Here is a 21,219-nt window from a genome sequence, read left to right as displayed (position 1 = left end):
ACCTCCAGGCACCTTTGGCCTCTTTGACCTCAATGCGCCTCCCTCTGAGACCCCAGGTGTGGATGGAACCCTTGGACAGGCATAGGTCACCAGGAAGAACGTCAGTATGACAACTCCCCGTATTTTCAGCTCCTGCTTCTATGAGTTGCGTGGTACTCAGCCCGGTGCGCCCCCCACCCCGCAGGGGATACTTGATCACACCTACTTTTACTTGGATGAAAGAGATTTATAGATGCTACTATCAACCTCAACCTGAATTCCAAAAATATCGATGGGGTTCCCTAACAGAAAGAAGAAATAAAACTAATATAAAATAAAATAATATGTATTTTAATATTTTCAACACTAGAAGACATAATAGAGGTCTCTGTTAGCACATGTACATCAAGTCAGTGTGACCCCAACAGTTACACAGAAGAGTAATAGCAGTGTGATTCCATCAGGGGGCTGTGCTTCTCAAAATCATAAATGGAGCATGTGAAAATTTCTACCAAAACAAAGTTCCAATTTACCAAGCAATTGCATTTTGAGGAAATGTTAGCTTTTATTAAAACTGGGCAAAAAAATATTCTGTTACTATGTAAAATATATATTTTACTATGTGAAATACAGTAGAGTTCCAGGCTCAAATAATTAGGAAGATTTTTTTCACTGTATGTGTAGGGTCAGACTCAGGTTTTCTGAGGCCTGAATTATGCAATTTGGGCACCTCCCTTTAGGAAAGACAACACAAAATTACAAATATTAAATTAGCAACAATAGGAGATATTTACTTAGAATGGGAAAAAATTATCAATTTTGAAATAGCCAAAAATATGTAAGACATCACAAAATATATAAAAAAATATTATTAATAAACAGCATGACACACTTCAACCCTTTATATTACTTTTAATAGAATTTATTTTTAGATCAGTTCTAGGTTCACAGCAATATTGAGCAGAAGGTATAGAAATTTCCCATATAACTTATACCTGCCCCTATGCATAGCCACATCCATTATTAGCATTCCACACCAAAGTGGAATATTTGATACAATTATCGAACCTACATTGGTGCATCATTATTCACCCAGAGTTTGCATTAGGTTTCACTCGTGGTGTTGCACATTCTATGGCTTTGGGCAAATTTATAACGACATATATCTACCATTATTGCTTTATGCAGAGTACTTTCACTGCCCTAAAAATCCTGTTTTAATATAATTTTAATTTTTAATATATTTTTACTGAGTTCACGTTAATCTTCTCTTCATATGACAATGACCTTATAAGGTCATTTCCTATAATGAAAAATTAAAAAATAATTCTGTCTTTACTCTGAGCATGGTTGCTTGATTAAAAAAAATATTTGAAAGTTTCTTTTAGCTTCACAATTTGTTACTGGTAATATTTTATATAATTTGAGCACTGTGAAATTTGGAAAACCTCTCTCAGGAGGAGAACTTCCATTTTAACTGGGATCCCATCAAAATAAAAATCTTCCATTTATGATCTTATAATTCTCCATAGACTCATGCTTGACTATACATTTCAAAGTTGTCTCTTCCCAACCACCCACGTATTCTGTGCAGGGCTGTGCAGGACATGTTCATTTTGTCATATGACCTCTGCTCCTGCACCAGGAGTAACCACAGTAGATGATGGAGCATACGTAGAGGCCATTCCTACTCCAGGGTAGTGATAAATAATTTTACTCAGAAATGACTGAAAACTATGCAAGTACGTCCCACTAAGTGCAAACCAATTATGTTGCCAATTCAACTTCTTCTTAGTCAGATGCCCCAAAATGCCTGTGCCCACTACAGTACCATTCAACACAAGCAGAAAAATGATGGTGGGATGTTGGCATGAACAGAGGCACTAACTGCTTTAGTTACAATAGTTTACTTCTACAGATTTTACAAAAGGAATTGCCCATGTGAATCCCATCCCAGAGCCACTCCGAGGATCTTGGAATGATCCCATATAAGTGGGGAACCCTTGATGCTCAAGCTTCATCAGATTCACAGTAAATCTGATTCTACCTAAATGCATGTGTGAAGGGACAATGCAAAAGTGAAGCAAGATTTAGGATGGCTCTTTGGTTGTAGCACTGTCTCATAAAAGTAAGCTGTATGTAACTCTGCTCCACCCACCAGATGCCCTGCAATTACCAGGTCAACCAAAAGTACCCCAAGATAGATCCAAAACCTGGAGTTGGAGATGCATATGGCTGCAGTGCTATCCTGTTGAGAACTAGGGTAAAATCCATCTTGGTCTCAGAGACTGACATGTATGGTCCAAATATAGTCTATATAGTATGGTCCCTATTATGAACATATACTTTCACCCCAAATTAGTATTATTCTTTATTAGAATTTATCTCCTCTGAAAAAAAAATAAGGTAAATTGACCACATCCATGGTAGCAATGGTACTTAGGAGGATTGTTATTTGGTGTTTCCAGATGACAACGACAGATCGAATTTTGCAAGCATTTATTAAACATTTTTATGTGCTCCTTCTAAACTATTGAGTAGAAAGAATACAGAATTCAGCAACTCTAACTCAACAAGTGTTCTTGCCTTTAGGGGGCTCATAGACTGGCTCCTGAGGACAGAACTGAAATGAAGCTCAGTACTTGTCAGGCAGGCCAGCAGGTCGGAAGTGGTTGGGGTCTTTGCCACTCCGGCCCCATTCGTTGGCAGCCTGGTCAGCCTTCGAGTCCTCTATTCCATGGCCACTGTCTCCAAACTTAAAAAGATCTGTGATTCTCTGAGATTTCTCTCTGGCGTCACTGGAATAGAGAAAGGCAAATGGGTTTAATCAGGGACTGATGAGCAACACCTCCATCTTTCCTATCTCTCCTCTTTCTAACAAATTAATGACTAAAATAAGCCAAGTTTAGAGGGACTAAAACACTGCTCATTTCTGGGCACAGGCCAACTCAGCCTGGCAAATTTCCTTGTGCTTGGTAACCCAGGCCCATAGGGGGAAGGTGGGTATCACTCCTTGGTCTTCCTAGCTGTCCACAACACACATGCTCAGCTCACCCATCCCTGCATCCCAAAGGGTCCAGTTACCTGATCACTTTAGCAGCCCAGGCGCCCCCAGGGCCCCTCTGTGCGGCATCATAGTTCCCCCTGGCATGGAAGTATTTGTCTGAATTTTTGTAGTTGGCTTCTCTCATGTCAGAGTAGGCTCTCCACATGTCTCTAGTCCCTAGAAAGGAAGGAAACTAAAGGTGATTATCTCTTGGAAAATAGAGAAAAGGTTTTCCTCCCACTGAATCTAAGATTTCAGTTTTTGACAAAACCCTTGGAGATGATCTTGGCTGGGAGAAATATTCCTTAACTCTTCACTCCCCTGAGTTAATGTTACAAGAATCGCACTGGATACATGTTTTATTCTCTTTGATTCCATCCTAAGTACTGTAGATACTTGGCTTTTGGCTCTGTGTGATGTGTGTGAACAAGGGTGGGATGGTCTCTAAGGGATGCTTCCTTGTACAATGAACCTCTACCTGGAAAGACAAGGGACCCCCCCCCTCCCCGCTGGGGCATGAGGACAAAGCAAGAGGGTGAGGGCGGCTGCTGCCCCAGGGGGCTCCCAGCCTAGTCAAGGGGAGAAATTCATCCCTGTGGGCAGCATGAAGACAACTCAGTCCTACCTACTTCTGAAGGTCCGGGGTGTATTTGGCCTCCAGGTAACTGTCAGAATTCAATCATTCATAGAATTGAAAAAGTGAGCTCCCCAAAACGGCTTCACAGAAATCGAGTCACCAGATGCATAAAAAGGGCAACTGACCCGCCAGCTCTAAAGCTCAGTGTCCTCCCCATAAATGGAAGAGTATCGCCTTCCCCACAGTGGTTATGCAATGAAATGCGAAAATACACATATAACTTCTAGAAGATTGTAGGTGCTCAATACGTTATCACCTCACTAGGCCTTAGGAAGGCTGGGACAAAACCAGCAGCGGGACTAGGCTAAGAGGAAGGCCAGAGAGTTATGGACTGAAGGAGCCTCAGTAGACTACTCAGTAACCACATGAAGACTTCTAGAAAGTAGCTGGACTAGGCAAAAGAGAAAAACCTCGGTCGAGTGGTCGTCATAGTTTGCGTAATATCGGCCACGCCCCTATCTTCATTTCATGTATTTCTCATTCCCAGTGCTCAGAAAGATCACTTGGTTGAGCAGCACAACCTTCTGACTATACTGATTCCCTCCGAGTTACGGATTCAATAGATGCCTGGGGCCGCTTGCTTTAGAAGTGCTTCCAAATGCCCGACATATCTGTCACTCGGGGAGCAAGACTGCAGGTAGTAGTACCCAATCTTGAGTGGGAAAACACCCACTGGGTGCTTGCTAAAGGCCAGATTTCAGGCTCAGCCTCGGAAACTGTGATTCAGCAGAGGGGGTGTGTGTGGACCAGGCATCTGCATTTCACAAAGCACCCCAAGCCCCAGGTGATTCTCATAGGGGCAAGTGGCCCTAGAATGACCCTTTGAGAAACCTTGACCTAAGATGAAAAAAAAAAAATTGTAGCTGTGCCTGTGAGAATTTAGAAAGGATTGACAGCAAAGTCTTAAAGCAATAGCCACTGGCCATCACAGAAAACTCAAAAGAAATGATTTAGTGAAATAAGCAAATTTGGCCTCTTGACCCTGCCTAATAAGGGGTATATCTCTTCTCTCCGGCCCAGCCAGGACCCAGGCCAGAAGAGCCATCATCATGTAATTCCTTGTGCCTTCGACTGGGGGAGAGAGCTCTCAGAGTTGCCTTCTGCCTGCAACACAGCCTGACTATCTGGCATTTGGGCAAATGAGCAAGAGGATTATGTGTTCACAGGCCCCTCACTCTCCCATGTGCTCTCTGGTCTGGGAGGCAGGGTAGTCCTGTCACAGGAAGCTCTGGGAGCGCCAGCACTGGGGTAAATCCTGCTCTGTGTGGGGACTTTGTTAGGACTCTTCATCTCTTTCTGCTTCAGGTCCTCTAATAAGGGATGATGGTGCCTACATCCCAGGATTAAAGATTAAAACCTGAGGATGAAAACGACTTCATCCATACATGTAAAGCTCTCAGAACAGCACCTAGGACGGCCAAGCTCAGTTACTCTTGGATGTAATTACTAGGTGCACAAGTTGGATGCACCCACTTCAGGCTGCCTGAGACCCAGCCATGAGCTGTCCCTGCCTTCCCACCAGGCGGCACTAGAGTCCACTCGGAATAGGGAGCAGGCACCAGGGACCCCAGATCTTTTTCTGCTCCTGCTGCAAGTGGAGGACAAACCCTGTATGACCTCAGGCAAGGGGATCCCCAGGGAAGAGGGCGATGCTGGCCAGAAAAGCCAGGGGTGGTGGGATAGGACAGATGAGGTGTCAGGGGAAAAAGCACAAGGAGGAAGTAAGGCCTGGAGATCTGATACACAGTATAATGGACACCAAACAATGTATTATTATAACTATGAAGCTTGCTATACTCTAGAACTTAATTATTTCTTTTGTAAAAAAAAAAAAAAAGGATTTATTTATTTATTTGACAGAGAGAGAGAGAGCACAAGCAGAGGGAGCAGCAGGCAGAGGGAAAGAGAGAAGCAGGGCCCCAATGAGCAGAGAGCTCAACATGGGGCAAGATTCCAGGACCCTGAAGTCATGACCTGAGCCCAAGACAGGCACTTAATCAACTGAGACCTGCAGGTGCCACAAACTTAATTATTTCAAATACTATAAAAAAAGGATAATTATATAATATAGTAGAGGTGCTAATTATAGCTACAAAGGCAATCAAATATATAAATGCATCAAATTAATGTGACATATACCTTAATTATATATAACGTTATATGTCACTTGTATTGCAATAATAATAAATAAAAATGGCCGAGGAAACTGCTGACTTGCATACCATGCTTTGTGCTTCCCACTCTAGGCCCCAGCCCTGTGTGGATGTGGCCCCCGCTCAGGTGAACTCCGAAGGAGGCCAAGTGCGGTCTCCCCATGACCCCCATGCTTTGGTCCTTACCTTGACCCGCTTCCTTTAGGAATGTCAACCATCTCTGGCTGCTGACGCCCAGGACCAGGGAGCACAATAGGATGCCCACGAGAAGCTTCATCCTGCTGCAGAGTCCTGGGGACACACAAAGAGGAGACGAGTTTTGTTTTCGTTTGGTTTGGTTTTTTCATGGGGGAATGTGACCTTCATGTCTACACACACACACACACACACACACACACACACATACGTGTACCTATACACCCGTGTACATGCATCCGTGTGGGGGGGTATATGGAGAAGGAAGTGGACAGCGTGTATTAGCAGGGTGAGCAGGTGATACATAGCTACGCAGACAGAATTCCAGGGGGTCCACGTCTCCATTTCCACTTGCCTCCCGGGAATCCCAGGATGAGAGCCTGCACGGCACTTCCAACACACACCACTTTCAATCCTGCCCTATGAGCCCTCACACCCACTGACAGGAAGCTTCCGAGGAGGCCTCTGGGCATTTGACAAGAGCGAAACGATGCCCACACACTTGCAGGTGCTTCTTGTACCCACCCCCGAAGGCCCACAGGGGACGATCACGACTAAAGCCCAGTCCCAGAAAGTATTCACATCTGCTGAATCCTCATTGTCAGGATCATGGATTCAGGAAAGGAGCAGAGAGCTGGGACCCAGCACAGGAACGCTGTGGGGAAAGAGAACCTGCCAGGAAGAACCGCTTGGAAGGTTCTGGACCTCACCTTTGGCTGTCCCTCCCCGCGGAGGCTCCTGGTGAGGCTGAGCTGCCCTGGCCTCCGGCCTGCGACGTGTGCCAGCACATATATACAGACGCTCTGCTAGGGGGACGAATGGGAAGACAGGACGAGGGAAAACACTGGGCTGGGGGAAATTCCCCGAGGCCAGAGGCAGCTGCAGATCATCAGGCTTTTTCCTCGAAGCCTCTCATTTCCCAGGTTGTGCAATCTGGCAGATTCCGGGAGTGTGGCAAACGTGGGGTTTCCAGCCTCTTTCCACTCTCACTGCTGCTCAGGAAAGGTTTTCTTCCCCACACAACTGCTGTGAAGGGGGATCAATAAGAGAAAAGAGACCCGAGTGCCTAAGGTCTGAGAGCGCACAGGGCAACTGCAGGGCGCGAAGCCTGGGGCTGGGCCCGGGGAGCGGGAGGGAGACAGGAAAGCCTCAGGACCAGGACAATATGCTTCCAGCAGCCAGCGGGGGGCCTGGACACTGGGAAGGTCCTCCAGACGCCCGAGCATCACGACCGGCCACTGTGGGGCGCCTCTGTAGGCCCGATGAGGACTGGGCCGCCCAGGGACACCGACCTGGGGCTAGATACTGGCTCCCATGTCACACAGAAATGACATCCTAAAAACCATCACGAAAGAGCACTGGCTGGGAGCTGAGCAGAATAGAAGATTCAGGAGGGAGCCGAGAAAGCGGGATGCAGCGCAAGAACAGAGGGAGCGGCTGCTTGGCCCGAAGAGCAGGACCGCGCTGTCCCGTGGGAGGTTAGTCAGGGTGTGTGGGGAAGGCCCTGCGTGCAGGGCTCCGGGGGCCGGGAGGCCCGGTGGGCGCCCCGACCCCTTCCTGCCCATTCAAGTGAAAGGAACGTGCCGAGCTCATCAGATTTCCTCAGGGAGAGAGGACGGTGCAGGTGTGATGTGGCGGCGATCATGGGGCGTCCAGAGGACAGACCTGGTCCTTCTCACAGTGAGGCCCTGGGCCACAGGCCGCAGGCAGTAGGGCAGGGAAGGCCCGGCCCAGGGGTGCTGGCTCAGGGGTGCTGCCTGGAGCGCCCCTGGCAGACGAGGAACACCAGCGGCTTGGCAGACACAAGACAAGTGCCTGCAGGGCTGATGCCAGCAAATCCTGGAGACTGGGCAGCCCAGAGGCTGGAAGATGCTCCGTAGTGGCCAGGTCGGAGGTGGGATTCATGCTCCACCAGTAACCCAGAGAAGAAGCAGGAGGCCCACTTCTGACTTGTTACAAGACTAGAAGGGATCCGAGCAGGACACTACAAAGGGGAGGCTGACCCAGGACAAGCAAATCAGGCGAGGATTACAGGAGCGTGAGGGAATCATTGGCTGAGATGGGCGCCTGCCAGGGCGGGAGTGATGCCACTTCTGGGGCTGGGTCTCATCTTAATTCCTGTAGGTATGATGAGCCGAAGCTGTAGGCAGACAACTGTCAAAGGATCTCTCTGCCCTGTGGGCCTGAGCCAAGGCAATGCTAAGCTACATTGGGATATTCCCCGCACAAATCATTCCTTGGGAAAGGGGGGTCCCTAGGTCCACTGAGTCCACGACCCTGAGCTGCTTTGGCTCCCGGGGTCGTAGAAGTAGACATGTGGGGAGACGGGCAGTTGTCAACCCTCCACAGCCACTGATGACAGGGAGCTTGGGGGCTGCTTCCCGGAGGAGGTCATTGGATGCTCACATAGGCTCCCCAGGGCAGAAATTCTGGGTCAGTGACCCCATCCTGTGACAATTCTTTTGCTCCTTTGTGGCCCTTCTATGCTGGAATGCTCCCTCCCCCACTTTCACACAGCATTCAAGTCTTTCCTTTCTTTGATAGAGACATTGCAGAGACAGTGAGTGCAATTTCTAGACACCAAGAGTCGCTCCTCACAGGGACGTGAACAAGCACCGCGTAGTCTCATCCTTTGTCACATCGCGTATTCAAACTTCTTGGAAGGGACACTCAGATCTCTGCAGGGCCCTGCTTAGAACAATAGATATTAGGGACTGGCAGCTAATTCCCTGGTGTCTAATGCAGAAGGAAGATGCTGGCATGGTGGCATCAGAATGTCCAGGCCTTAGAGAGATCTCCCAGGTCTCCCCGGAATCGCTGTGTCCAGGTTTGCAGAGACAATGCCCATAGGACGTCTTGTGTCAGCTTCATCAGTAGTGGCAACCCCTTCACTCTCAGAGTGACCTGGTTTACAAAATAAGGTAGATGCCCCCCCACCCCGTGACCAGGCTGTTAAGGGGCCTCAGAGACCCCATCTGCTCTGTTGCAATTAATGTGAGTGGATGAGAAGGGGATCAAGGCTTGAAGAATCAGAAAGCCAAAGTTAAAAAATAAGTTCCACAGGACACCGTGACCCAGGAAGGCGTGGGAGGCCTGGATCCCAGGGTCAGAGGGACAACAGAGAGCATGATGAGCATTTTCATGAATTTAAAATGAGAAGAATAACCACACTTACCTGCAAGGTTCAACGGATAAGAAATAAAAATTTGATCATTCTGAGGATGAAATATGTCCCATATTTCTTGGTCTTTCACAGTGGTGGCCTCCCAAACCCTTAGAATTGCCTAAGTGTTGACAGATACAGAGGGGTCTTTAGTGATGTTTGTGAGGTGACTTGGGACCTCACGAAGGATGGGGGCTGATTGCCAGGAGGCCCAACCATATGATTGGAGGCACTTTGTTCCGTCCTCTTACTAGAGGGACGGTTCAGGGACAGGAGCATTGAATCAATCCCCCATGCCCCAGGATTTAAGTAATCCCTTATGCAACGAAGCCTCCATAAAACCCCAGAAGGCCTCGGTTCAGAGTGCTTCCAGGGTGTAAGCATATGGAGACTTGGGAGAGTGGTGACCTGCGAGGACATGGGGCCTATGGCCTTTCCCATTCTTTGTCCTCCGGATCACCTCATCTGGCTCTTCCTCTGTATCCTCTTCTATAGCCTTCATTACACTGGTAAATAGAAGTAAGTGTTTCCTCGAGTCCTGGGAGCTTCTAGCACATTATTCCAACCCAAGGGGGAGGTGGCTGGATCCTTCAGCCTGTCTGGGGTCTGTCAGAAGCACACAGAGCAGTGGGGGTTTAGGACTGACATCTGCCTGGCTGAGGTGAAGGGGAAAGATCGTGTCCTAGGACTGACTCCTTAACAGGAGGGTTCTGTGCTCTCTCTGGGTAGAGAGTGTCAGAACTTAGTGGAATTCTAGCACACCCAGTTGGTGTCTGAGAACTGCTTGGTGATGCATGTGGGAGATCCCCGCAGACCCTGACACTGGGTCTGAGACCTAAAAGACTGCCTCATAGGGCTGTGGTCGGGGTGGGTCCATTAAGGCTGAAAGGGGGCTTGGGTAGGTCTGAGCACCTCCGAGCTCTTCATACACTGAACCTTTCTGCGCTGCCAAGACAGTTCATAATACTTTATACGTAGCAGAAGACAGAAGATTCATTAATAGGTTATTACGCAGCCACACATTATTAACGCTTTAAGAAGTCAGACGACCAAGCAGAGTTAGATTTTGAAAGATCCTGCTTTGACCACTCAGGACATAGCAACATTCTTTCAAGTCTGGGTGTCTCTGAAGATCTCTTTGTTAGAAACAGCTGTGCCCAGGACAGTGTTTGTGATGCACAAGACAAGGCAGAGTCCCTGCAGCTGTGCAAGGGAAGAGGGAACATTCTCTCGGCCCTGGAACTCCACAGGTAGCACCGGGAGAAACTAAAGGCTGGAGGAGCTCAAAACTTGCCACAAGGAGAAGAGAGGGCAAAGCGGGTTCAGGAACACATGCAATATTGACTGAGTCATGTTTCCATCTAAAGGCCCCCGGGTAGTTAGAGTAAAAGAAAACTTTACCTGCATTTCCCTCTGTACGACTTCCTTTTATTCTTCACATTCTTCTTTCCAATATGAAATACTTGCTTAGCATCCACGTGTGAACAACTGTGGGCATCCTTTGAGGCTACATTCATGTACTCTCTAGAGCATTGCCGGTTATAAAACTAAACACTATATCCTGCATCATAAAAATACCTTTTAAAAAACTTAAATCGAGAATAGCTTAACAGAAAGAGTTTATCAGTGTGATAGACAAAATAATGGCCCCCACAAAAGATGTTCAGGTCTTGCCCTTTCTTTTTCAACTTTCATCTAGTATGCATTGATGGGCACTAATTCTTTTAAAATTGTATTAACTGGGCAGCCCAGATGGTGCAGGGGTTTAGCGCTCTCTTCAGCCCAGGGTGTGATGCTGGAGACCCGGGATCGAGTCCCACATCGGGTTTCCTGCATGGAGCCTGCTTCTCCCTCTGCCTGTGTCTCTGCCTCTCTCTCTGTGTCTCTCATGAATTATTAAATAAAATCTTTAAAAAAATTTTATTAACTTATTTTAAGTAATTTCTATACCCGAGGGGCTCAAACCCTCCACCCCAAGATCAAGAGTCCCATGCCCTATGATCTGAGCCAGCCAGGAGCCCCTGAGGAACACGAATTCTTAACTTTGTTGTACTTTCTTCCTCAATATCAAACTGTCGTTTTGAGTGATCATCGTCTCATTCATTCCCCTCATGGTCATTTGCGGAACCTATTTGAGGTATTTGCTCCGAGTTCAGAGGATATGCTTTAAGGCTTAGCTGTCTTTGAAAACATCGAGGGACTCGTACTTTCACTTTTCTCTCAAGCTGCAGCATTTTCCGTAGCCACCACTTGCGTGAAGAGAAGTTTTGTTTTGCTTCCTTTTTTTCCTTTTGTCCTGAGGAATCGTTGAAAGTCTCAGCTTAGACACATGGTGTATCTGGTCGTCTCCACCCTGTGAAGGTGGACGGTCCTGGGGGGGCCAGGCCAGCTCACAGGAGCTCAGGACAACCAACTGTTAAGTCACTGGTCATACGAGTTGAGCCAAAGCGGGACGCTTTACACCATAGAAACTGATGACGCTGTGAGTCACGGATTTTTTTTTTTTTTTTTTTTTTTTTTACTTTTGGCTTCTGGGGAGGCAGTTGTTAAACATCTCCCAGCACGTGGTGGGCGCCACCTTCCTCACACCCACCCTTCAATTCACCCAGGGAGATTCAAAGAAAATAGCGCCTTCGAACAACTGAAGGAAGCGTTAGATTCTCGGGCCGCTGTAGATGATATGGCTGCGTGTATTCCCAAGGAACCAAACACACGTGGCAGGGCTGGGCGGGTGCACAAAGCATCCAGCATGAGAGAACACGTGTACTCAGCCCCTTTGTGCTTCCTGAGCCAGGAGCTCCACCTCCGTGATGTCCCGTCCGGAGCAGCAGCTCCCCGATTCCAGGGCAAGGCAACCTGCTAGGCAGGCGGTGCTTTCTGCTCTGGTGGCTCCTCACTCTGCCCCTAGTCCCACACTAGTACTATCAAACCTACAAAAAAAAAATCCTTTCAAAGATCAGATCTGCCATGTTTCTCCTTTCAGCTGACTGCTGGTGGTTCCCAGGTAAGGGGACACCCGCATTCCCCACATGCACCCCCAATGACCTCTGGAAGAAGCCACCAGAGGCAGCAATGAACAGCACTAACTACAGCACAACACAGCACAACACAAAGCAAAACAGCATAATCATCTGACCTTTCAATGACTGTAGCATTTCTCAGCATAAAAGCTCTTCAGAAGGATTGTTCTGAGCTGGTTAGGCCCAGTTCACAGAGGCAGACTAACTCTCCGTGTGGACCCAAAAGGTTAACCTAAGTTCCCCTTTTCTGGCTCACGTTTGGGCTTAATACAGAGCTCCTGTTCTCAGATTCAACTTAATCAACTCACGGTGACACACCATGTGTTAATTTAGATTAAACAATGCCACCAAGGTACTTCTGTAAATAGGATATTTTTTTGTTGCAAGGAGACATAGTCATCTTTAGGAAGCCAAATAAATATTAGATACGGTGAAATGGTTGATAAAATCTCTCCTCCCCAGATTCTCCTCTGAGGCCAGATGTTCTTCAGGAGCCTGATAGAATCTTAGGGACAGTTAAATATGTGTTATAGAAGCTGTTGTAGAACACAGAAAATGAACTTGTACAGCCATTTGAAGAAGCTAGAATAATCTTGATTCCAAAACCAGACTTGGGTAGTACAAGGACATAAAACAACAGTCCATTTTGTTTTCAAAGGCACAAACATTCAAAATGGAATAGAGTGTAAACAATCTAATCGGAGTTTAAGAATGCCTCACCATTGCCTGTGGTTCACTCTTGGAATGCACAAGGAGGTCAACATTATGATATTGATCAGTATGAAAAAGACCATAACATTCTGTCAATCGATAGCCTAAAAAAGTTAAATAGTATCTCAGTTGATAAAAAAAAAACATTTGAGAAAGCTCAAGATATATTTATGGTTTAAAAAAATTCCTTTATGAAACTGAACATCAAAGGTAACTCTCTTACATGTATCAGACTAGGTGACAGTAAACATATAATTTAATGGAAAACTTCTAATCCATTTTCTGAGGATCTAGAATGAGCGAAGACTACCAACTATCACCACTGTTTTCTATCGTAGGTCTGGCAGCCATGGAGCATACCTTGGAAAATAAAAAGAAAGAAGAAATATTAAAATTGGAAAGGTGGAGATTAAACTGTCATTATTACCAGATATTAAAACCATTAACTCCTAGAAGCCATAAATCAAAAAACTACTAAACTTGATAAGAGAATTTAATAAGATAACCCAACAGTTGATCCAGAAACCAACCACATTTCTCCATAACAGAAATAGCCAAATAGAAAATATGATTAAAAATAGGAAACCATTCCTGGTAACAACATATCTACAAAATACCTAGGGATGAAATGAATGCGGAATCACACTGGAGAAGATTTCAAACCTCTAATAAACACGTCATACGATGATGTGATTTAATTGGAGAGGAGCTGCAGGCTCTCAGATGGGATGATTTCATTTTGTAAAGATGCTAATTCAGGATCCCTGGGTGGCTCAGCGGTTTAGCGCCTGCCTTTGGCCCAGGGCGTGATCCTGGAGTCCTGAGATTGAGTCCCACATGGAGCTCCCTGCATGGAGCCTGCTTCTCCTTCTGCCTGTGTCTCTACCTCTCTCTCTCTCTATGTCTCTCATGAATAAATAAATAAAATCTTAAAAAAATTAAGATGTTAATTCTATCCCAAATTAATGGACAAATGTAATGCCTTTCAAAGCAAAATTCCAGGTGAACTTTTGAGGAATCGAAGAAAATTACTCTGAAATGTATATTGAGAAGTAAAGATCATACATAGAAAAATCAATCTTCATAAATAAGAGTGTGAAGAGGTTGCACCTGGGTTGCTCAGTGGTTGAGGGTCTGCCTTTGGCTCAGGTCGTGATCCCAGAGTCCTGGGATCTAGTGCCGCATTGGGTTCCCCACAGGGAGCCTGCTTCTCCCTCTTCCTATGTCTCTGGCTCTCTCTGTGTCTCTCATAAATAAATGAATAAAATTAATTAATTAGTTAGTTAATTAAATAAAAAAAGGAGAATGCACAGAGTTGGCACGTGTCTTACTCAGACAGTAACACACAGAGCCAATGCGGTAGTAGAAACAAAGTAGTAGTATTGGCAAACAAAGGACACATTGACCAACAGGAGAGAAGAGAGTCAGAGTAGGGCCACATGTAAAGGACAGTAATATGTGATGCAGGAGACACCTCAAATCATGGAGGAAGAGAGAGTTTCGAAGGAACTGGTCACCCTACAGAGAAAAATGAAACAGGATCCTTGCTCCATACATATACAAATATCAACACTAGAATATTAAATACAAAGGTAAAACGATAAAGTTAATAGAAAATATTTTCACAAACTAAACTTGTGGGGCGCCTGGGTGGCTCAGTGAGTTAAGCATGTGACTCTTGGTTTCAGCTCAGGTAGTGACCTCAGGGTCATGAGATTGAGTCCTGGGTTGGGCTCAGGGCTCAGGGTTCATTGTGGATCCACTTGTCCCTCTCTCTCCCCTGCTGCCCCTTCCTCAGCTCATGCTTGCATTCTCTCTCTCTCTCTCTCTCTCTCTCAAATCAATAAATAAAATCTTTTTTAAAAAGTTTTTTTCACCATATAATTTATTTATTTGAGATAAGCATGAGCAGGGTGAGGGGTAGAGGGCAATATATAAACTCTTCAACAAATAAATAAATAAATCTGTGGGGGCTCCTGGGTGGCTCAGTTGGTTAAGTAAGCATCCGACTCTTGAATTCCCCTCCAGTCATGAGCTCGGGGTCTTGAGATCCAGCCGTGCTTCAGGCTCTGCACTCAGCTGGGAGTCTATCTGGGATTCTCTCCTTCTTCCTTGTCTCCTCTCCCGGACTCTTTCTGTCTCAGTGTCTCTCTATAATAAATAAGTAAATCTTTTAAAATATAAACTTGTGATGTGGACGGGGAGGAAATTCTTATAATTTCAAAGCACAAACCAAAACGCGAAATAGTGAACTTGAATACGTCAAAAATAAGAATTAATTTTTAGAGAGAAACTGGCAAATGACAGCGCCTAAACATGTCGAGCGATTAATTCTTCCGATGAATCTTGAGAAAGGGACAGCACTGCAAATAGAAAAATGGGCGAGGAGCTCAAAAACCTAGTGTGCAGGCAACTGCCACTGACCAAGAAGCTCACAAACAGATGCGCTCAGCGTTCGTCCTGCGGAAAAGGCAAATACAACACCAAGCAGTCGGGTCACGTGTATTAGAACAGAAAAAAAATGACATTGGCTTAAACCTTGTATGTCAGGAGAGCACGTGCTGGGGTGCTGTGCGACTGTCACTCTGCAGTGTGGCCCGACCTCTGGGCTCCAGCTCCTTGGCCACCAGCAGGCACTTTCCCAGCTCCGCCTCCCACCTGCAGCATCTGCATCCCACATGCACCAACCGTGTCCCACCTGTGGCATCCGCGTCCCACATGCACCAACCGTGTCGCACCTGCGGCATCCGTGTCCCACCTGCAGCATCCCGCTACCCACCAGGCAAATCATTGTGGTGTCACCGACACAGAGTCACGTCTAAATATTAAATAAAATGGGGCGGCGGCGCTCTCATGGGACGAACAGACGATCTCTGAAGTCCCCCTTGTTGTTCTGGTTTCAAAGAACTCCTTGGTCAGAGCAGCTTCTGAGAACGCGGTGCCCGGTGCGCTTCGTGTTCCTGCAGCTGCGGGGAAGAGGAACACCCTTCCTTTGGTACTGAGCAAACTTCTTTCACGGGGGTCAGTGGGGCCTGTCTTTTTCAAGGCCAAGTTCTGGGATAATGTCGGTTCGGCCTGAAAGATAACCAGGCCTAGGAGAAAATTGAATCCTATGGGAAAGGAAAGGTCAGAATAGGATTGGGACAGACGGACTACGGCGCGTGATCAGCACCATCCTTTATCTCGTAGCTTCCATCCTGTATGTTCACTGGGACCCTGACTCCTTTACCAATTAGTATCGCATGATCTTTATTAATGTGGGCGCACTATTGATGTGTGTGGATGTATTTGCACATTTAGTGCAGTTGGGTGGGGTGTGATGAGAGAGAAAGGCACACACGTGTGAATTATATGCTGAACAGACATCTGCTGCTCTTGCTCATCTCAACCCTAGCCTCCCAAGCAGGCGTGAGGTTGGCTTTCTCACCTTTGACAAGCAGCACCCAGGACAAGGCCTAGCAGACAGTGGAGCTTAACGAGCCTAGGTTGAAAGAACAAGTTAGAGAAGAAAAGTTGAAAAACATTTAATAAGTATATGGGCAGCCCGGGTGGCTGAGCGGTTTAGCGCCGCCTTCGGCCCAGGGCGTGATCCTGGAGACCCGGATCCAGTCCCACACCAGGCTCCCTGCGTGGAGCCTGCTTCTCCCTCTGCCTGTGTCTCTGCCTCTCTCTGTGTGTCTCTCATGAATAAATAATCTTTTTATAAAAACCATTTAATAAGTATAAAGAGAAAAAGAAAAAAGCAGGGCTAGCTTCCTCATCCTGGGTTGGGGGAGAGGCAAGAAGCACCTCCTGGAACCTTCATGTTTGCCTTCTGGTCTATTTCCCGAGCGTATGTACTTACCTGAATACATAAACCAAGATAGGGATATGATACTCAGATTTTCCAGGCTGCTTTTTCCCTGAACAACTTAGCAGAGCATTTGTCCTCGAGTCTCCTCTCACCTGCCACAGAGTCAGGGGCCAAGCTGAAATTCACATCTGGCCGCCTGGGATTGAGCATTTGGACTCTTGGCCACATGCTGTGCGGCTGCCACCTGAACAGTGGCCCAGGATAGTCCATCACCCACTAAATGTACAGTGTAATTTAATTCCATTGTGGTAAACATGCACAGCTAACTAATGGCTCCCCCGGAGATGCGACCTGCCCGGGACCACTGATCTCCTCGGTGCCATCGGCCGCTCTGTTCCCAGGGCCTCCCTCAGTTCCTGCCACATACTGGGGCTCATTCACGAGGGGGTGAATCCGGGAAAGGACGGATGAAGGAGTTTTGTAAGCATCTGTACCCACCAGGGGACAGCTGGGCTTTGAAAAGGCTCTTTGTTAGACTGTTTGGACATTCCGAAGGGGAGGCCTACAGGGGATTAAGGGAAGATTCCAGTGAAGGGTGGCTCCCTTCCTGCTCAGGTCCCTGGGCAAGCAAGACCCTATGGGCAGCCTGGAGTTCTTGTCACTTTGCCCAGCTCTTTCAGCAAAGGGGCGAGTGAGTCATGATGGGAGCTTTGCAAAATGTTTTACACAGCATGGTTTCACAGCACTCCGTAAATCACGGATTGTGTGTAGAGCACACACATTCTTCCCAGAACAGACCTGAGACTGCTTTCCCATAGTTAGAGACTTCAGAAAACGACTTGGGAATCAGGGGTTGGTGAAAGGGCTCCCTTTGCCCCTGGGGCAGGTCTGATCGGGGAGGGGTGCTTACAGGGCGTCTGTCCGGGTGCACTGAGACGGTCCCCCCTACACCTGGGCCCAGGTTCAGCCTCACACGGGTGTCCATCCATCCCTCCAGGGGAACTAACCAGCAGGACATAAACTCAAGAAGAACACGCTTTTCAACAGTCCATCTCTTTAGCATTTATTAGACACCGCTTAGGTGCCCTCCCCAGCCTGCGTGGCCTGAGATCTCAACGAGTGGGTGTCCCTGCCCTCAGGGGGCTCACAGCCCGGCTCCCCAGGGCAGAGCCAAGAGGAAGCTCAGTACTTGTCAGGCAGGCCAGCAGGTCGGAAGTGGTTGGGATCTTTGCCACTCCGGCCCCATTCGTTGGCAGCCTGGTCAGCCTTCGAGTCCTCCGCTCCGTGGCCGCTGTCTCCAAACTTAAGAAGGTCTGTGATTCTCTGAGAATTCTCTCTGGCATCGCTGGGATGGAGGAGGACAGGCAAGAGATGATTAGGGCCTGATGAACGAAGCCCACGGCCCCCACCAATCTCTCCTCTCTCCAAGGGCTGGCTGACAGGAGCCAGGGCAGGAGGGGCTGAATCACCCTGCACCTGACCCTGCACCGGGCACAGCCCACCCCAGCCAGGCTGGTCCCCGGGCCCCCAGGAGGAGGGCAGGGAATCCCCAGGTCCCCCGGCCTTGCTGTGGCCCTGGAAGCCAATCCAACCCCACACTAGGCCCAGAGGAGCTGGTGGGCAGGACCAGTCACTCCCGCAAACTTCTCTAGGGCTTGGCCTGTCCTCTGACAGCCTCTCCCAGCTCACCATCCCTGCATCCCCAGGGGCCCAGGTCACCTGATCACTTTAGCAGCCCAGGCGCCCCCAGGGCCCCTCTGTGCAGCTTCATAGTTCCCCCGGGCATGGAAGTATTTGTCTGAATTTTTGTAGTTGGCTTCTCTCATGTCAGAGTAGGCTCTCCACATGTCCCAAGCCCCTGGAGACAAAAGCACATGGCAAAAAGGATATCACGTGGATAGAAAGCCAGAGGCTCGCCGTGGGGAAGACTCAAGGAACAACAATCTACCACTGACTCTAGATTTCTGCCCGTGGTCCCAGCACCCTTGGGGACCCTAGGCCCAGGAGGACAAGTCTCCCCCCTTGTTGGTTTCTCCACGTATCTCTACTGAGGTCATGCATGGGGGCACAGCTGTGTTGCTCCTGTGTGTCTGGCTCTGTGCTACCTATGGGCTCATCCACTAGGGCCCCATGGGAGCTGCTCAGTGGGAGAAGGGAGGTGTTCTAGAACAGGATTTCTCTCTTCAGCATCATTGACACTTGGGGCCAGATTTTTCTTTGCTGCTCAGTCCTGTCTTGACTCTATAGGTTGTGTAGCAGCATCTCTGACCTCTACCCACTACATGTGGGCAACCTAATCCCCGAGAGTCACCCACCAGAAATGCTTCCAGACATTGCCAAAAGTCTCAGGACACAAAATTGCCCTTGGTCAGGAAGCACTGCTGTAGAATGAAGCTAAGATGGTAAAATCCAAGGGCCCTTGGGTAAGTGAGGAGGTGACAGGGAAGGCAGATGCTGAGAAAGGCCCAGGCTTACTGCACTTCTGCCCCAAGTCCCAGGAAACCTATTCTTGCAGAGTGAATGCCCGCGACTGTGACCCGAGTCCCTCTGAGGGTTAGGGGCAGAAATGGCATCCTGGCAACTTTCTGTATAGACTGTACCCATGATGTGGCAGCTGGAGGTAGCAAGCCCTAGGGCCGCGGCCCATCTGCCATCCTTGTCTGTACTTCTGATCACCTGGGAGCTCCTGAGAGGCGTGCGCCCAGGTCTCAGCCCGGCCAATTCCCTGAGCTTCTCTGGGCGTGGATCTCAGGCACCAGTCCAACATGTAGCTGAGACTGAGACCCACTCAACTTTAGGAAGGGGTACTCAGACACTTCTACCTGGCAAGAACTCTGACCTCACGCACAGCTGGGTTCAAACCTCCTCTCTGCCACTGCTGACTGCCAGGTAGTCCCTGGGCAAGGGACTTGGCTCCTCTAAGCCTCAGCTTCCTCCCCTCCAAGTAGGGGAAGAGGCCTGCCTCACTGAGGTGTTCTGAAGTCCTAGTAGGAGAACACCTGTCCCAGGTTGACCAGTAGGGTCCCTGTTTGCCTAGAACCCTCCCCGTTAGTGCTGACAGTGTCACAGGAAAGGCCTCAGACTCAGGCCACCCAGCAGAGTTGGTCACCCTGAATTGCATGAAGGTAATGAATTCCTAGTGTAGGCTTGATATATATTATTAGCTCCCTCGGTTTTGGGGTCATGTTTAGGGCTAGGAAAGGGTGGGAAACAGACCTCCCAGGGACACTGTCACTGACAAAAGGAAGCATCAGAGAGAGCTAAGCTGAAGGTGTCTCTTAATCATCCAATCAGGAGGTGGAAAGGAGGGAGGGAGGGAGGGAGGGAGGGAGGGAGGGAGAGAGGGAAAGGAGAAGAAAGGATGGACAGCTTTCACCATACTTTGTGCATTTTGTCTGCAGAAGATGTTATGCCATTTCCAGACTCACACTGTGTCTTCTCTTCAAACTTACACTTCAGCTGGGAATGATCATTGCTCTTTCTCTAGTAACAGATGGACTCCCATTTTGTGCTTTCCAATCTGTTTGATGAGGGGCTCCCTAACACCGGGCCCATCCTACCACATAGGGCAACACACCCAAGACAGTGTCTCCCACCCTTGAAAGTGCTCAGGGCAAGTCCTAGTGGCCCTTGGATGCCCCCCAGTCCAGCGGCCTTACCTTGAGCAGCCTCGCCAACAAATGAATACCATTGGCTGCTGACACCCAGGACCAAGGAACAGAAAAGGAGGCCCGGGAAAAGCTTCATGGTGCTGAAATGAAGAAGAGGGTTAGGGGGGCAAGGACAGGACCCGCACCCTCCTTTGGGATTTGCATGTCACAGATGGCCTGGTGCTCATTCCCTCTGTTCTCAGTAGACTCTCGGGGGCCAGGTAGGAATCGTGGCTGTAGGTCCTCACTCGGAGCCACAGCCCTCAGTGCTGAGCCCCTCAGGCAAGAGGTCCCCAAGGTGGCATTGATGGAGGCAGAGGGCAGCTGGGACCAAAGTGTCCCAGCCTAGGGCAGCCTTCAATCAACCCAGAACCTTACAATCAACCAAAGTCCTCCGTGTGCCACTGCATCAGCAGGGCCCTCGTACAGGACAAACACACAACAGAGTAATTACTTTTCAAGGAATCCCCAGTCCTGCGGGGAAAGAGAAAAGAGCCTGTTTTCTCAGCCAATCACTGCTTGCAGCAGCCCCTCACCTGAGTTCCCAGTGGAGCGAGCTGCTGGTCACAGGTGCCTGCTGGGCACAGGTGACCCGTATTTATGCCGAGCCGTCCAGCTGGGCCCTGGGGAGAGAGGAAAGGCCAGGCCTGGTGCCTGGAAATGTCTCCCCAGGTCGTGGCCCCTGCAGCCTACAAGGGAGGACTTCCTGGACACCCGGGGTGTTCTGGATCCCAGGGCCAATTCCCGGTTGTGCAACTCCGAGGAAACAAGGTTCGCGGCTTCTCCCTGGCAGCCCGGACTTGGGGGCGGGGGAGGTTCTGCCATCAGGGCTGGGGGGGCGTGGGGAGGAGGGTGCACAGCCCCTGCTGGTG

The 21,219-nt window shown here is 48.5% G+C and overlaps 2 protein-coding genes across 5 annotated transcripts; both read right to left on the bottom strand.

The window, feature by feature from the left end:
- Positions 1–2,461: 2,461 nt before the first annotated feature.
- On the bottom strand, positions 2,462–6,789 carry LOC129505121 (serum amyloid A protein-like). The gene is made up of 4 exons (XM_055318071.1): positions 6,721–6,789; positions 6,002–6,106; positions 3,064–3,202; positions 2,462–2,777 (listed from the first exon to the last, which is right to left on the bottom strand). The coding sequence occupies exons 2-4, from the start codon at positions 6,090–6,092 to the stop codon at positions 2,615–2,617; spliced, it is 393 nt and encodes a 130-aa protein (XP_055174046.1). The 5' UTR covers positions 6,093–6,106; positions 6,721–6,789; the 3' UTR covers positions 2,462–2,614.
- A 10,945-nt stretch (positions 6,790–17,734) lies between these two features.
- On the bottom strand, positions 17,735–21,013 carry LOC129505122 (serum amyloid A protein). Of its 4 annotated transcripts, none has more exons than XM_055318072.1 (4): positions 20,884–21,013; positions 20,357–20,448; positions 18,417–18,555; positions 17,735–18,042 (listed from the first exon to the last, which is right to left on the bottom strand). In XM_055318072.1, exons 2-4 carry the CDS (start codon positions 20,442–20,444, stop codon positions 17,880–17,882), a joined length of 390 nt encoding a protein of 129 aa, XP_055174047.1. In that variant the 5' UTR covers positions 20,445–20,448; positions 20,884–21,013; the 3' UTR covers positions 17,735–17,879. The 4 variants fall into 4 exon arrangements, with proteins under 4 accessions (XP_055174047.1, XP_055174049.1, XP_055174050.1 ...); XM_055318074.1 differs by having other exon boundaries at positions 20,357–20,445; positions 20,884–20,941; XM_055318075.1 differs by having other exon boundaries at positions 20,802–20,922.
- Between the last annotated feature and the right edge of the window lie 206 nt (positions 21,014–21,219).

The sequence above is a fragment of the Nyctereutes procyonoides genome, unplaced genomic scaffold, assembly GCF_905146905.1.
Source record: "Nyctereutes procyonoides isolate TBG_1078 unplaced genomic scaffold, NYPRO_anot_genome, whole genome shotgun sequence".
Lineage (NCBI taxonomy): Eukaryota > Metazoa > Chordata > Mammalia > Carnivora > Canidae > Nyctereutes > Nyctereutes procyonoides.
The sequence above is the reverse complement of the archived record's forward strand: the minus strand, read 5'-3'. Positions and strand labels throughout refer to the sequence as shown.